Source organism: Bufo gargarizans, chromosome 2 (assembly GCF_014858855.1).
Source record: "Bufo gargarizans isolate SCDJY-AF-19 chromosome 2, ASM1485885v1, whole genome shotgun sequence".
In the NCBI taxonomy this organism is placed as follows: domain Eukaryota; kingdom Metazoa; phylum Chordata; class Amphibia; order Anura; family Bufonidae; genus Bufo; species Bufo gargarizans.
In genome coordinates this window covers 243809686-243825931 of record NC_058081.1, presented here as the reverse complement: position 1 = coordinate 243825931, position 16246 = coordinate 243809686, and the positions used below count along the sequence as shown (strand labels likewise).

General features: G+C 47.7%; 1 protein-coding gene across 1 annotated transcript in view; it reads right to left on the bottom strand.

The window, feature by feature from the left end:
- Positions 1 to 16246, bottom strand: part of KMT2E (lysine methyltransferase 2E (inactive)) — a 109692-nt gene that overhangs the window by 31366 nt on the left and 62080 nt on the right. Inside the window, 3 exon segments of the mRNA XM_044280167.1 lie at positions 11474 to 11738; positions 14338 to 14447; positions 14656 to 14773. Coding sequence (XP_044136102.1) covers positions 11474 to 11738; positions 14338 to 14447; positions 14656 to 14773 — 493 coding nt within the window.

Here is a 16246-nt window from a genome sequence, read left to right as displayed (position 1 = left end):
TCCATCAGCTACAGGAATAGCCGTATTCTCAGGGGTGGAAAAAACGCATGTCTGGATGATCCCAAGCCTGACAAGCAGTGCAGATAGAATCTGGTTGCCCGCAAGGGAATTTTGCCTGACACATGGAGCAGGCATAATGGACAGCTATGGGCAGCTTAGGAAGAGCACCCGTGGGATCAGACATTACAGTTACCTAGGGGGAAAGAAAAAAACAAAACAAAAACACCTCGAGGCTGGAGAGAGTACGGTGACCTGAAGAGAGAGAGGAGACAACAGTTCCTACCAGAGCCAGGAAAAACTAGCGCCGCCGGAGGATGCCCGCCTAAGAAGAGCTTCCTGTACCGGGAATAGAAGGTCCCGCCCCCACACAGGTCCTGCGATATCCCGCTCCACCTTAGGCTTTTCATTTGTCGCCTTTTCATCACACGCCGTTCTGTAACCCCCGCAGCGCCGCCCGTCCTGTAAACCCCACAGCGCCGTCTGCCATAGTTCTCCACCGGAGAATGCAATGGCGCTCCGCCAGCTGGCTGCTCTCTGGAGGGCCGATGTGGTAAGCAGAGCGCCCGGAGACAGGTCCCGCCCCCTCCCAACCAGAATGCACTCCGTCTGCAGCCAAGAGATTGCCTTCCTCTAATAAAGATTACCCCCCCGCCGGCCGAGTCACGCAGGAGACCGGAGTGTGCCGCTTCCGGGGGGGGGGGGGGGGGGGGGGGAAAGCCGGGAGCAGGCATTACATATCTGTCCTGCCACCATCTTCACCCTTCCTCTTCTCCAGCAGGGTCACCTCTTCAGTTACTGGCACCGTAGTGGCAGGACACTGGAAGAGGGACTTGGATAGGTGACCCTTCTGCTGGCGGGATGCAGGGGAGCCAGGCTGCCTTGGTCCACCTTGTCTTCTTGTGGGGGTCAGGAGGCAGTGTGGCAGGCCAACGCTGGCATACTCCCCCGGGGGAACAGGGAGGCTAGGCGACCACAGTTTGCCACCTGAAAAAATGAAAAAAAATTAACTACAATAAAAAAATAAAAAAAAATCTTCAAGGAGCCACCCTGCGGAGCAGGGAGGTCTTGCCTCCTATGGACACTAAAAAAAACTAAAGCGCTCTCTCCAGGCTGGGAGGAGGTATAGCTGCCATGGGAGGGGTAAATAGCTTCTACCTAGTGTCAATGCCTCCTAGAGGACATAGCTATACCCACGATTCCTGTGTCCCCCAATGAATATGGGCGAGAAAATATAGCAATCAGCTGATCTCTGGGTTGGCTTCGAATGCAAAATAAAAGCCACCACTAGGATTTGGCAAGGTGAGGAGAGCGTCTATTTGTTTTCTTATGCCATTCAGACAATCACGGAAGAAAAAATAATAATAATAATATATTATTAATATATAAAATTGGCCAGACTACACCTGTAAGACCAAGTGAAATATGTTACAGATTCAATTTAGCAAGGGTCGGAGCAGAGATACCCCCTTTAAATAATACTAACATACACATTTCAAATTCCAGTGTAACTACAGCCTCTAAATACAGAGCTGAAATAAGGTTCTATTTACTGTAGGAAAGCAGTATTACATTTTACCATACAACAATCAAACTGGCTTGGTGCAAGATAGAAACAATTGTGTAAAAAAGACAAATATTGATTCCCAAGTCCAGCTTTAATGTGTCAACCTGGTGTCTGGCAAACAAAGCAAAGTAAGGCTAACAGAAGCAGACACATGGCAACCAATCAGATTTCTGCATTTGTATTCCCCCAAAAAATAAAAATAAATCCAATCTTTTGAAGTGTGGAAAAGATGGAATCCGATTGTAGCCCCACATTTCTTTGCACCGATCGTGATAAATCTTCTGCAGTCAGTAGATACTAACATGAGCCCCCCAATAACCAGACCATAAAGGCGAAGTCTGTTTTTTTTTTTTTATTAGTTTTTTTATTTTTATTTCTTTGGTTAAGGGCTCATGGACACGATCGTATGCATTTTGCCTTGCGGTCCGCAAAAAATACGGATGGCGTCCGCGTGCATTCCGTATTATGCGGAACGGAATAGCTAGCCCCTAATAGAACAGTACCATCCTTGTCCGTAATCCAAACAATAATAGGACATGTTCTATTTTTTTGCGGAACGGAAACTGAATGCACACAGCGTACCTTCAAAAATTAATGGTTCCGCATACAGTCCAAAAAAAATAAAAAAATAATTTAAAACACGGAACGGACGCTGAAAGAAAATACGTTTGTGTGCATGAGCCCTAAATATGAAATACAATTTTCAATTACATATATTAGATATATTTAAGATTTCGCATACATACCTTTAAGGGCTCATGCACATGACCGTATGTATTTTGAGGTCCGCAAAAAACGGATCCGCTAAAAATACGGATGCCATCCGTGTGCATTCCGTATTTTGCGGAACGGAACAGCTGGCCCCTAATAGAACAGTACTATCCTTGTCTGTAATGCAGACAATAGGACATGTTCTATTTTTTTGCCGAACGGACATACGGATACCAAATGCACACGGCGTACCTCCTTGGGTTTTTTGCGGACCCATTGAAATGAATAGTTCTGCATACAGTCCGCACCAAAACGGAATGGACACTGAAAGAAAATACATTTGTGTGCCTGAGCCCTAAATACTATGAAATAATACAATCTACATATCTACAGATTTTGCATACATGCCTTTCTTATATCAGGTTGTTGACCCCTATCGGCACAGTAGAATGGTACAGCCCATGAATCAAGTCAGTCCTGTGTAATGTAGCCATGGCCTAACTGAAACATTGATCAGTCACGTGACACCCTATACATAATATGATCATCTGACACCAATAGTGGAAACCATTGTGGTTATTATGATGACTATTTCAATGTGTTTACATGGCTGCCTGTCTCTTGGGTGATTTTTTTAAATGGCTGCTTTCTCTAGAAGATGTTGTTAAAGTTAAGTTTAAAAAAAAAAATTAAAAAATATTAAAAAAAAACTTACACAGGGGAGACAGGGAGAACAATGTTAGGCTACTTTCACACTTGCGTTCAGAGCGGATCCGTCTGGGGTCTGCACAGACGGATCTGCTCATATAATGCAGACGATGGGATCCGTTCAGAGCGGATCCATCTGCATTATATTTTAGAAAAAATTCTAAGTGTGTAAGTAGCTCAGACGGATCCGTCCAGACTTTACATTGAAAGTCAATGGGGGACGGATCTGTTTGAAACTTGAGCCATAGTGTGTCATATTCAAACGGATCCGTCCCCCATTGACTTACATTGTAAGTCTGGACGGATCCGTTTGCCTACGCACGGCCAGGCGGACACCCGAACGCTGCAAGCAGCGTTCAGGTGTCTGCCTGCTGAGCGGAGGCCAAACGCTGACAAACTGATGCATTCTGAGTGGATCCGCATCCATTAAGAATGCATTAGGGCAGTACGGATGCGTTCGGGGAAGCTTGTGAGAGCCTTCAAACGGAACTCACAAGCGGAGCCCCAAACGCTAGTGTGAAAGTAGCCTTAGGTGTGCTTCTCGACAGACACAGACCGACATGAAATGCTGCATATACAGGTCCTTCTAAAAAAATTAGCATATTGTGATAAAGTTTATTATTTTCTGTAATGTACTGACAAACATTAGACTTTCATATATTTTAGATTCATTACACACAACTGAAGTAGTTCAAGCCTTTTATTGTTTTAATATTGATGATTTTGGCATACAGCCCATGAAAACCCAAAATTCCTATCTAAAAAAAATTAGCATATTTCATCCGACCAATAAAAGAAAAGTGTTTTTTAATACAAAAAAAGTCAACCTTCAAATAATTATGTTCAGTTATGCACTCAATACTTGGTCGGGAATCCTTTTGCAGAAATGACTGCTTCAATGCGGCGTGGCATGGAGGCAATCAGCCTGTGGCACTGCTGAGGTGTTATGGAGGCCCATGATGCTTCGATAGCGGCCTTAAGCTCATCCAGAGTGTTGGGTCTTGTGTCTCAACTTTCTCTTCCCAATATCCCACAGATTCTCTCTGGGGTTCAGGTCAGGAGAGTTGGCAGGCCAATTGAGCACAGTAATACCATGGTCAGTAAACCATTTACCAGTGGTTTTGGCACTGTGAGCAGGTGCCAGGTCGTGCTGAAAAAACGAGATTTTTGTATTACTTACCAGTAAAATCTCTTTCTCGCTCTTTCCTTGGGGGACACAGAAGACCTTGGGTATAGCTCATCTCCATAGGAGGCGTGACACTAAGTGAAGACTGTTAAGCCCCTCCTCCACAGCTATACCCTCAGCCTGGAGAGAGAGACTGCCAGTTGCGTGTCCAAGCAGTGAGAAAAGGCAAAGTCCAACAAGGAACCAACAAGCCAACAACCCGACGGGTAACAAAAAACTCGGAAACCGTACAGAGAAAAAACAATGAATGGGTGGGTGCTGTGTCCCCCAAGGAAAGAGCGAGAAAGAGATTTTACTGGTAAGTAATACAAAAATCTCGTTTTCTCGCCCAGTTTCCTTGGGGGACACAGAAGACCTTGGGACGTTCAAAAGCAGTCCAAAAGGGGGAGGGACCACAGCCCAAGGTGAAGCACCCGAAAGGCATCAATGAACCGCCGCCCGCAACCCCAGGCGGGGCAAGGCAGCATCTGCCAAAGTCAGAGTATGCACCCTGTAGAACACGGCAAGGCGCAAGGTAGACCCATGGCCGCCTTGCCCAAATGCATGGCCGAAGCCCAATGCCTCCGGCCCAGGAGGCACCAACCGCTCTGGCGAAATGAACGGTGACACCAAAGACAGAATCCTGCCCTCGGTGCGGTAACCCCAGCAATAGCCAAACTGATCAAGCGGAGGAAAACCACCCTGGAGTCAGTCAACCCTATGCACAGACCTCCTGGAAACCCAAGAGGCCGAACGGCTACAAGAGTCGGAGATCCCCCAAATAAAAGCGGCAAGGCCCAAACAGGTGAGGTGTTGAAGCGAAAGGCAAACACCACCTTCAGAAGGAAGGAAGGAAGGAAGAAACTGAACGTAGAACAGCCCTGTCCTGGAAAAGACAGAAGGCTTGGAACAAAAAAAAAGGACCATTCCGGCACCCGTCAGAGACACGACTGATACGGAACACAACCGTACAAGACAGAAGGGGTAGAGAGAACTTCTGTAACTGCTCCAAGGACAAGATTGGAGCACTGAGAGCTCAGTATAAAGTCCCCAGGGCGATACCGAAGGACAGCACAGAGGAACCAAAGAGCCACTCCGAGGAAGAAGGTCTTGGCAGGCCCAGGGGGCCGAGAACGCTGGAAGAGGAAGAACAGCGCCGACACTTGACACCTCAAGTAAAAGACCGAACCATGGGGAGAGAAATTCAGAGTGGGGAATGCACAGCTTCCCACAGAACCCCAGACAAAAAAACCTAAGCCCTACGACAGATCCTGGACGAAACACTGCCAGGAGTGGACAGTAGCGAACCCGCTAGAGTCGCCTGGCAAGCGGGCGAAAACCCAATGTGATCAGGCGCAGACCGGCAGCACAGGCAGAAGGGTCGACAAAAATAGCCCCATCGGCCCTCGAACAACGTTATCCCGTATCCACCCGAATGGGGAAGCAGAAGGACAGATGGAAAGAACCCAAACGATCCGCCAGATGCCAGGAGAAGACAGGCTAAAATCCATGCTGACGTAACCACGTCGTACCGTCCCGGTGTGGGAGATCAGGAGAATCTGGAATGAAAAGGTAGTCCCCCCAAGTTATCGAGAAGGTAAGTCTACAGCAGGACCATCGTCTTAGAATGGGCCACGCAATCTGCACTCAGCGGGAGAACAGAACGCGGTAGACTCGGTAAATAGGCACACAGCTAATACAGCCAGAGTGAACAAGGGAGACAGTACGAGGCCAAAAGGAACACCGGAACCACCCACATGAACAACCATGCTCTCCCCAGAAGGGAGGACAACGAAGAACAGCCTCTGAAGTCAGGCAGGAAGCCACATTGGAGCGATCTGTACCGAGCGGGAGCCAAACAAGGCCGGCGAGATAAGGCAGTCGAGACAGAGGCCGGCATAACACCCTCCCACCGAAAGGAGGATGAGTGGGCAACAGGGAAGCCATAGGACAGCTCAAAGCAGAACCCACTATACTGTGAGACGCCCGGTCCACCGCCTCGCAGAAGGCGAATACCGTGAAGAACCCAAGGCGGAGGTCCTCCGGACCCGGGTAATCGAGCACCCAAGAGAAGTCGGGTGACCTTCCCGAGAAGAGCAGCCCGAACCTGGTAGCAGAGCAGACAGAAGCGTAGAGGCGCCAAGAGGAAGGACTCATACCACACTGCATCCGAAGAGGAGGAAATTGCAGCAGGCAAGGGAACCGCAGTCCTGCCAGAGCCAACGAAGAATTCGAGAGGCACTGCAGACAACAGCACTCTCGACCATGTGACCACCAGCGCAGGGAAGCAATGCCGCAGAAGGACGAATGGGCATGCATCTAGGACCCACGAACACTCCCTGGAATGAAAAGCCAACGAAACGAATGAGCACCACCCAGCTCGGTGCAGCAGAGAGCAATAGAACCTGTTCGGTCAGGAGGACAGAATGAACTCCTTAGGGACGAGTGCAAGGCTTGCGGCAAGCATCGCATCCCAAGAAACAAAGGTATGCCGCAGGAAGCAGGTGAGGCATACGTACGAGCAGCCCCGTAAGCAGCGGGAAGGCCAACCCACCTAGAAAAAGGGGGGCCCGCCCCAGAGTGCCACAGCATGTACGGAATTGCAAGTGCAACCTGAAAGGGAGTTATGCACAAACCTAGCATAGCATGCGATGGAACGCAACCAGTCCACCCCGAAAGGGGGAAATGTACCAGGTCAACAGCAGTCGGTAAGAGTGCAAAGGCCCGTCCCAAAAGGAAGTGATGCCTAAGGCCGTACCTACTTCAGAGAAGCAGGACATACCCTATAAACCAGCAGGAACGCAGGAGGTCCACCTAGCGAAAGGGGAACATGCACAGGGTATCCCAGCATTAAGTGAGTGTGCCACAATGCACCAACACTGAACTCAGCGAGAGTGCAACTACTCTGCCAACGAAGGGGGACATGTACAAGTCCAGCACAGCCATATAAGGACAGCCGTGAATCTCATGAGCGTGCCAAATTCTGCCCTTGAAATGAGAGGTGGTCACGCACAAGGCCAGCACCGTATCGAATGGAAGTGCAAGCGTTCCACCCCTGTTAGAGGGCCATTCACATGGCCAGCAATGTATCCGGTGAGAGTGTAGCATGCCGCCCAGAAAAAAAGGGGGGTAAAGCACATGGCCAGCATCTCATCCAGGGAGAGTGCGAGCACACCGCCATGCATGGGAGTCATACACATGGCCAGCAACGTACTGGCGAGATACAAACACAGTCACTAAGAATGCGTGCATGTCGCCTGAGGAAGGAAGGCAAGCCCCTGGCTGGCAGCGAATCCAGCAAGAGTGCGTACACCGCCACGGAAGAGAGGTCATGCATATAGCCGACAGCGGATCCAGCGAGAGTGCAAGCACCCTGCCATGTATTGGGCACACGCACATGGTCAGTGACGTACCTGCGAGGAAACAACCACAGACAGAGGGATGTATGTAAGCTGCCTGAGGGAAGGAGGCATACCCAAGGCCGGCAGGGAATCCAATGAGAGTGCAGCATACCGCCTAAGAAATGGCCGGCAGCGAAACCAGTGAGAGTGCAGCATAATAACATAGTACCTAAGTACAACATAGCACATCAGTGAGAGTGCAGCCTTCCGCCTATAGAAGGGGGTCGTGCACATAGCCAGTACCGTATCCGGTGAGAGTGCAGTATTCCGCCTAAAAAAGGGGGTCATGCACATGATCGGCAACAGATCCAGTGAGAGTGCTGCGTTCCGCCCAGGAAGGGGGGTCACGCACATGGCCGGCTCACGCACACGGCCGGCAGCGAATCCAGTGAGTGCTGCGTTCCGCCCACGGAAGGGGGTCACGCACATGGCCGGCAGCAAAACCAGAGAGTGCAGCGTTCCGCTTATGGAAGGGGGTCGTGCACATGGCCAGCACCGTATCCGGTGAAGATGCAGTATTCCGCCTAAGAAGGGGGTCATGCACATGGCCAGCCAGGGAGAGTGCAGTAGCCCGCCTAGGAGGGGGGGGGATGCACATAGCAGGCACCATAACTGGAGAGACGATGAATGCTGCCTACAGAAGGGCCGAACGCACTTGGCCAGCGCCGTACCTGGAAGAGGCAAGAAAACCGCCTAAAAGGGGAAAATGCCCTAGCAGCGACGCAGGCTGGGAGCGCAACACCATGCCGCCCGTGGAAAGAGGTCATGCCGACATGCAGCATTACTGATGAGGCTGCAGCGTCCTGCGCAGTCTAATAGAAATCATGATCTATTATTATTTAATTCATATATATTCATCTTTTTTTTTTTTTTTTTTTAATTTATTTATTTATTGAAACACAGCCTCTGAGGCTAAAGGGGAGCCACCATATAGGGGCACCTGAGAGGCAGGAGAAAAAAGGGGGCCAACTAAACAGACCCATTTTTTGGGGGCCGGCCTGTACCCAAAGGGTTAACAGGAATCCGGCCTGGAGGGCGGCGTGCGATCCCCTGGGGGCGGAGGAACCTCCAGGCGGGAAAAATTCGCGCCCGGAGAAGTTCCCGCCCCCTCCACCAGAGACCGGAATATTGCGGCCTAGTAGGCCGCGAAGCCGGGGGCTAAATTGCGGCGCCCGGCCCGTTATACCGCCGGGACCTGAGGCGGAATGCTGCAGCGACCTGCCGCTTTAAACCGGCCGCGGGAGCCCACCCCGCGGGCCGGTCGGAAATGCGGCCCAGCAGGCCGCGAAGCATGGGACCAAATTTGCGGAGCCCCGCCGACCGGCACCCGCTGGGGCATAGTCAAGCCCAATGCCGGCCGCGGAAGCCCACGCCGGCCGGAAGAGACAGGGACCCGGAATGGCGGTTTGCCGGCCGCGGGAGCCCACCCCGCCGCCGGACGAGACCTGGAATGGCGTTTTCCGGCCGCGGGAGCCCACCCCGCCGCCGGACGAGACCGGGACCCGGAATGGCGTTTTCCGGCCGCGGGAGCCCACCCCGCCACCGGACGAGACAGGGGCCGGAATGACGTTTTGCCGGCCGCGGGAGCCCACCCCGCCGCCGGACGAGACAGGGGCCGGAATGGCGGCTTGCTGGCCGCGGAGCCTAATTTTCGCGGCGCCCGGCCGCACCGGAATATTAGTGCTGGCCGGAGGCGAGGCCTTACTCCACTGCAGCGTCCTGCACACTCCGGTAAGGCCCAATGTGATCAGGCGAGATGGGGACGTGACCCAGAGACGGGATGCCCGTGAGGAGAAGGCAGGCGACGGCCGACAGCCACTAGCTGCATCGCCGTATCCTGGTCCTATGAAGGCCAGGAAAAAAAGGCAGGGAGCAGATTGCCGCACTGCGGCACCCCAGGGGCCAGCTTAGGTCCAGCAGGGGAAGGGTCCAGAGGCCCAGTATGGGGGGGTCAGGCACGCAGGAGACCATTGGGTGGGGGGTGGGGGACGTAGGGCTGGAGAAGCCACTCTCTTACCACAGCCGTCTTCACCCTCGGTCCACTCCAGCAGGGTCGCCCCTTCAGCTACTGGCACCGTAGTGGCAGGACGCTGGAAGAGGGACTTGGCGTGCGGGCGACCCTTGCGCTGGCGGGATGCAGGGGAGCTGGGCTGCCCTGGTCCACCTTGCCTTCTGTGGGGGAGGCAGCAGTGCGGATGACCGGCACTGGCGCAGCTCAACCCCGGGAGAAACAGAGAGGTCTAGTGCGACTCTGTTGTCCCTGATGTTCTGGAACAAAAAGAAAAGAAAAAAGTAAAAATCAAAAATTTAAACAAGGAGAAAAGAGCCCTGCAGAGCAGGGAGTGTCTTGCCTCCTTGGACACTAAGCAAAAAACTGGCAGTCTCTCTCTCCAGGCTGAGGGTATAGCTGTGGAGGAGGGGCTTAACAGTCTTCACTTAGTGTCACGCCTCCTATGGAGATGAGCTATACCCAAGGTCTTCTGTGTCCCCCAAGGAAACTGGGCGAGAAATGAAATCTTCATCTCCATAAAGCTTTTCAGCAGATGGAAGTATGAAGTGCTCCAAAATCTCCTGATAGCTAGCTGCATTGACCCTGCCCTTGATAAAACACAGCGGACCAACACCAGCAGCTGACATGGCACCCCAGACCATCACTGACTGTGGGTACTTGACACTGGACTTCAGGCATTTTGGCATTTCCCTCTCCCCAGTCTTCCTCCAGACTCTGGCACCTTGATTTCCGAATGACATGCAAAATTTGCTTTCATCCGAAAAAAGTACTTTGGACCACTGAGCAACAGTCCAGTGCTGCTTCTCTGTAGCCCAGGTCAGGAGCTTCTGCCGTGTTTCTGGTTCAAAAGTGGCTTGACCTGGGGAATGCGGCACCTGTAGCCCATTTCCTGCACACGCCTGTACACGGTGGGTCTGGATGTTTCTACTCCAGACTCAGTCCACTGCTTCCGCAGGTCCCCCAAGGTCTGGAATCGGTCCTTCTCCACAATCTTCCTCAGGGTCCGGTCACCTCTTCTCGTTGTGCAGCGTTTTCTGCCACACTTTTTCCTTCCCACAGACTTCCCACTGAGGTGCCTTGATACAGCACTCTGGGAACAGCCTATTCGTTCAGAAATTTCTTTCTGTGTCTTACCCTCTTGCTTGAGGGTGTCAATGATGGCCTTCTGGACAGCAGTCAGGTCGGCAGTCTTACCCATGATTGCGGTTTTGAGTAATGAACCAGGCTGGGAGTTTTTAAAAGCCTCAGGAATCTTTTGCAGGTGTTTAGAGTTAATTAGTTGAATCAGATGATTAGGTTAATAGCTCGTTTAGAGAACCTTTTCATGATATGCTAATTTTTTTAGATAGGAATTTGGGGTTTTCATGAGCTGTATGCCAAAATCATCAATATTAAAACAATAAAAGGCTTGAACTACTTCAGTTGTGTGTAATGAATCTAAAATATATGAAAGTCTAATGTTTATCAGTACATTACAGAAAATAATGAACTTTATCACAATATGCTATTTTTTTTTAGAAGGACCTGTATATGCTTCATTTCAATAAGCTACTATTTATCTGCTAGATATCTGGATAGTGAACTGAATGAGGTCACATGACAGACGCCATCTTTAGTCCTATTCAGGTCTCCTTCGGATGCATTTTACAGGACTAAAATGAGATGTACCATTTATTTATTTTTTTCTCATTATAGAGGCTGTTGTACAGATATAATAAAGGTCTGCAAGCAAACTTTTAAAGTATATGTATATTAGAAAATTGTGTAACTGGCTACTCTAAAAACAAATAAATGTAATAAATATATAAATATATATATATATATATATATATATATATATATATATATATATATATATATATATTTATTTTATATGACTGGAACACACCAAATACTAAAAGTGAAAGCATTACCTGGTTATTAGAGATTGACAGTCGAAGAGGGGAAAGTTTTCTCTGTTTGTTATCTGGGGATTTCATTTTGTCAACGGAACCATCATTGTCCGACAAAAGGTTCTGATTTTGAGATTCCTTTTCTTTAGAGAGATCCTTTTCTTTCCTTCCTTTTTTCCTCCTAGTCTCATATCCACTGTTGAAATTTTCTGTTGGTTCAGAACTGCATCGTAGCACCGGACACTCGGGATTGTCTTTGAGACATGCACAATCCACCTTGTATTTGCTAAAGAAACAAAATATCACTGTTTTAACAATACAATTCCCCTCATTAAAAGTATTTAGAAAAATCTAAAAGGTAAAAAAAAAAAAAAAAAAATCATAAAAAAATTACTTTTTTTGTGTTCGTTCGTTTTGTTTTGCGACCCATATGCGGAACCATTCACTTGAACGGGTCTGCATACAATACATTAATGCTCATTCAGTCTCCGTATGGACATATTATTGTCCACATTTCCTATTATTGTCCACATTAAGGACAAGGATAAGACAGTTCCCTTAGGGGCCAGACGTTACGCAAAATTTGGGATGCACACGGCCGGTATGAGTGTTTTGCAAAACAGCCGGCGGCCGAGTGCACACGCCTTCAGTGTAGGCAATTACTATTAGATCTGTGGGGGCCAGCTACTGACAACCCACAGAGGTTTGAAGGGGCCGCAACATTTGGGTGAGCACTAGCGCCTCTTCATTGTTTTGAACAAGTTTTACGCTGGTCTGTACTGTACAAAACCACAATTCCATGGAGGCTGTAATTGTTACTGCAGCTTTGTCTTGTTCACTTGCATATAAAGCTGCAATACCTAGCACAGTCACTACAAAAAGTAGGTTATGTGCAGCACAGACCAGTGTAATGCTACTTTCACACTTGCGTTGTTGTTTTGTGGTATTAAAATTTGACAGAGGATCTCAATACCGGAAAAAAAAACACTTCAGTTTAGTCCTCATGCATTCTGAATGGAAAGAGATCCGTTCAGGATGCATCAGGAGGTCTTCCATTCAGTCAGCATTTCGTTTTGTGATTGGACACAAAACTGCTGCAAGCTGCGGTTTTGTGTCTGGTGATAAAAACAGAAAAAAAACTAATCTGGCACTGAAACCAATGTAAGTTAATGGCGACAGCATACTGATGTGCAAAATAAAAATAGATCCGTTTAAGGGCTCGTTCACACAAATGTGTGCAGCCCGTTTGCGTATTGCGGATCCGCAATACACGGGCACCGTTCCGTGGCCATTCCGCATCACGGATGCTGACCCATTCATTTCAACGGGTCCACAAATCCAGAGATGCGGAACGGAAGAACGAAACACTACTGAAGCACTACGGAGTGCTTTCCGGGGTTCCGTTCCATGCTTCTGCACCGCAAAAAGATAGAGCAAGTTCTATCTTTTTGTGAAACGGAAGGATTGCGGACCCATTTAAGTGAATGGATCTGCGATTCCCATGCGCCTGCCCCACGGACAGTGCCCGTGCATCGCGGACCGCAATTTGTGGCCCACAGCACTGGCTTCAAACGTTCGTGTGAACAAGCCCTAATTCTGTTATCGCGATCCTCTGCCAGATATAAATACCAGTATTAACAATGCAAGCGAGAAAGTAGCCTAAGGCTACACTGAAAAATAATTGCCGTTAAAAACGGATAAGTCCATTTTGCATCAAGGTGTGCATCCATTTTCTGACCTTTTATGATTTTAACCGCTGCCAGTTTGAATGAATTTCATAGACTTTATTTACATCCCAACCCCTGCAGTGCCCTTAGTATATATTGTGTTCCCCCTTAACCGCAGTGCCCTCAGTAGATATCATAGCCCTTCGGGATATGTAATGGCCCCATAGTGTTCCCAGTATATATAATGGTTCCATAGTGCCCCTCTGTATCACTGCATACACTTGCATGTATAAGTGGTGTGATGTCACCACACTATGTGCGTCACAACCTGCTGCTCTTATTTTAACCCCTGAATGGCCCTTTTTTTGTACCCGTTTTAAATGGCTGTTACACGAGTGCCCAATAGATTTTAATTGGCTCTTAAAATAGCCGTGTGATGGCAGCTACAAAAATGGTCATCACACGGCTGTTTTTCACTGTTGTCTGAATATAGAATAAAATATGTAAATAAAGAATGAAAACGGTGCAGCCCTTTTAGACAGGTGATCAGCGGGCATGTGGAAAGTCTGAATCACACCAATCTAATATTTAGGGTATTTCCTGAGGGAGCCTAAGCCATCAATAATAAATAAAAAAAAATAAAAAAAATTGAAAAGATATTTAAAGGGGTTATCCCACTTTGCTTTTTCATACTTGCCTGCTGCCAGCGCGCCGTTCACTTCCTGTATTCTGGTTGGGGGCGGGCTTCATCTTGATTGAAGTCTTCTCCCAGCCGGGTTGTGCGCTGGACTGAATGCGCACGCGCCAGTACAGTACAGAGCCCGAGTGTGCGTTCGCGGCTCTGTACTATTCTGGCCAGGAAGAAGTCACCATCGCGCATGCACGCTCAGGACAGCGAGCGGCCCGGCCGGGAGAAAAGAAGAAGGAGTTTGCTGCGCAAGCGTGGCTACCTGGATTCCGGAGAAGAGCGGTGGCCGTAACCAGGGGACACCGAACAACAATGAGGTAAGTGGGGATGAATTTTCTCAAAAACGGTGGGAATTGGTTAGTCAAATATATTTACAAAAATGATCACTGTCAAATCATTAACAGATTTAACAGTGATCATTATGATGGGATAACCCCTTTAAAGGCCAGTAAAATTTATAGGGGAACAAACAACATCTAAAAGAACAAAACCACTTGAACTGCATAAACAAAATCACATATTTGACTCACCAATTTGCATACTCAAAGTCAAATGCAATAGTAACTTCTGCGCCTTTTGGAATGTTGGAAATTGAATAAATATATAAATGAACTGTTCCTTCTTCAACAATATGCCGTACCTACAATGTGAAAAGAGGTTTAATAAAAATCTAGTATAATTGCATATAACAAAACAAGGTATTTGACTGCATAAACCCCCACATTATCTGAATAAATATCTCAAATCCTCTATACAGCTCTATAATTCAGTTCAGATATCCTAATTGTAGACCTATAATGAAGACGAGTAGTTAGTTTTCAATTTCATGCACTGAACTTTGTACTTACCTCAGCATTAGGTGTACAGGATCTTCTAATAAATCTAGCTTCATTGCCAAATGTCCTTGCATCAACACACATTTCTAACCCATGAAATTTAGAATAAAATAAAACAAAAGGGTATGGTCTATAAAGAAAAAAATATATATTATTGAAAGAGATTGAATAAAAAAGGTATATTAAAAAAACTGTTACATGAGTAACTGCCATTTACTATATATATATATATGCAAGCATTGATCAGCAGTGGCTTAGTGCTACCAGCGGTCGTTGTTGCATTTAATTCAACAATAAAAGGACTGTCTTTGGGTAACTACACCACAAAGCCTTAGTACGGTATGTCAGATTTGTGCGTTCTTGTAGGAAGTATTCGAAAAGTTTTCATTTGAAGTGAGCACCACAGATAGCTCAGCAGGCAAGCAAGCAGCCATGATGCTTCCTGATCCTGTCCTGGTGATTATGTGACCACCAGGTGCTTGGTAATTACAGGAGCCGTCGGGTCTTAGGAGACCAATACCAGCTTTGAAATGGGAACTGTATTCCTTTCTGAAGCTGGGGCACATATGTCAGCCCCAGTTACAAGAGAAATGAGAAAAAGAATGTACTTTATCATCAATTTCCGCCAGAGGTCTTATATTAAGTTACTGTGGGCACAATGTATCAAATAAAAAAAATTAAAAAATGAAAATATGCCATTGCTAGCCCACACAATAGCTTCTAGCCTCACCCCAAGTGACTAAACTATACATTGCCTATATACAAAATGTCTGCACAAATTGCACTTTCTGCTAATGAAAAAAAAGAACAAATTTTCTTGGGTATAATTCTAAAATAAATCTTCAGGTATCACTGAAAAAAAAAAAAAAAAAAAAAATAAAAAAAATAAAAAAAAAAAACTAAAAACAAACAACACTACCATGGGTTCAGCTTAGGGTCCATTCACATGTTTGCAAAATGGGTCCGCATCCGTTCCGCAATTTTGCAGAACGGGTGCAGACCCATTCCTTTTTTTAAAGGGGACGGAATGTGCTGTCCGCATCCGCATTTGCGAATCCGTTCTTCCGTTTCCGCAAAAAAATAGAACATGTCATATTCTTGTCTGCAATTGCGGACAAGATTAGGCATTTTCCATTATAGTGCTGGCGATGTGCGGACCGCAAATTGCGGAATGCACATTGCCAGTGTTTTGTGGATCTGCAATTTGCGGATCTGCAGAACACTTACGGACGTGTGACTGGACCCTAAAAGTGTTATTCCAGTTAGAGAAAGATATCCTCTTATCCACAGTATAGAGGACAACTATTAGATAAGTGGGGGTCTTGCCACTAGGACTCCCACTGATCAGGAGAACAGAAACCAAAAATCCCTAAAATGGATGTAGTCGCTGGTTGGAAATGTGTGCCTATTAATTTCAATGGGAGCTCCAAGAGAAATGAATTGAGCGGCAGCACGCATTTCCGACCAGCCGCTCTGTCCATTTCAGGGGGGGAGGCTCCACATGGTATGGAGCCAACCTTTATCCTGGTCAGTGGTGGACCCAGTGGTAGGACCCCCATTGATCTAATAGTTTTCCCCAATCCTGTGGACAGAGGATAACTTT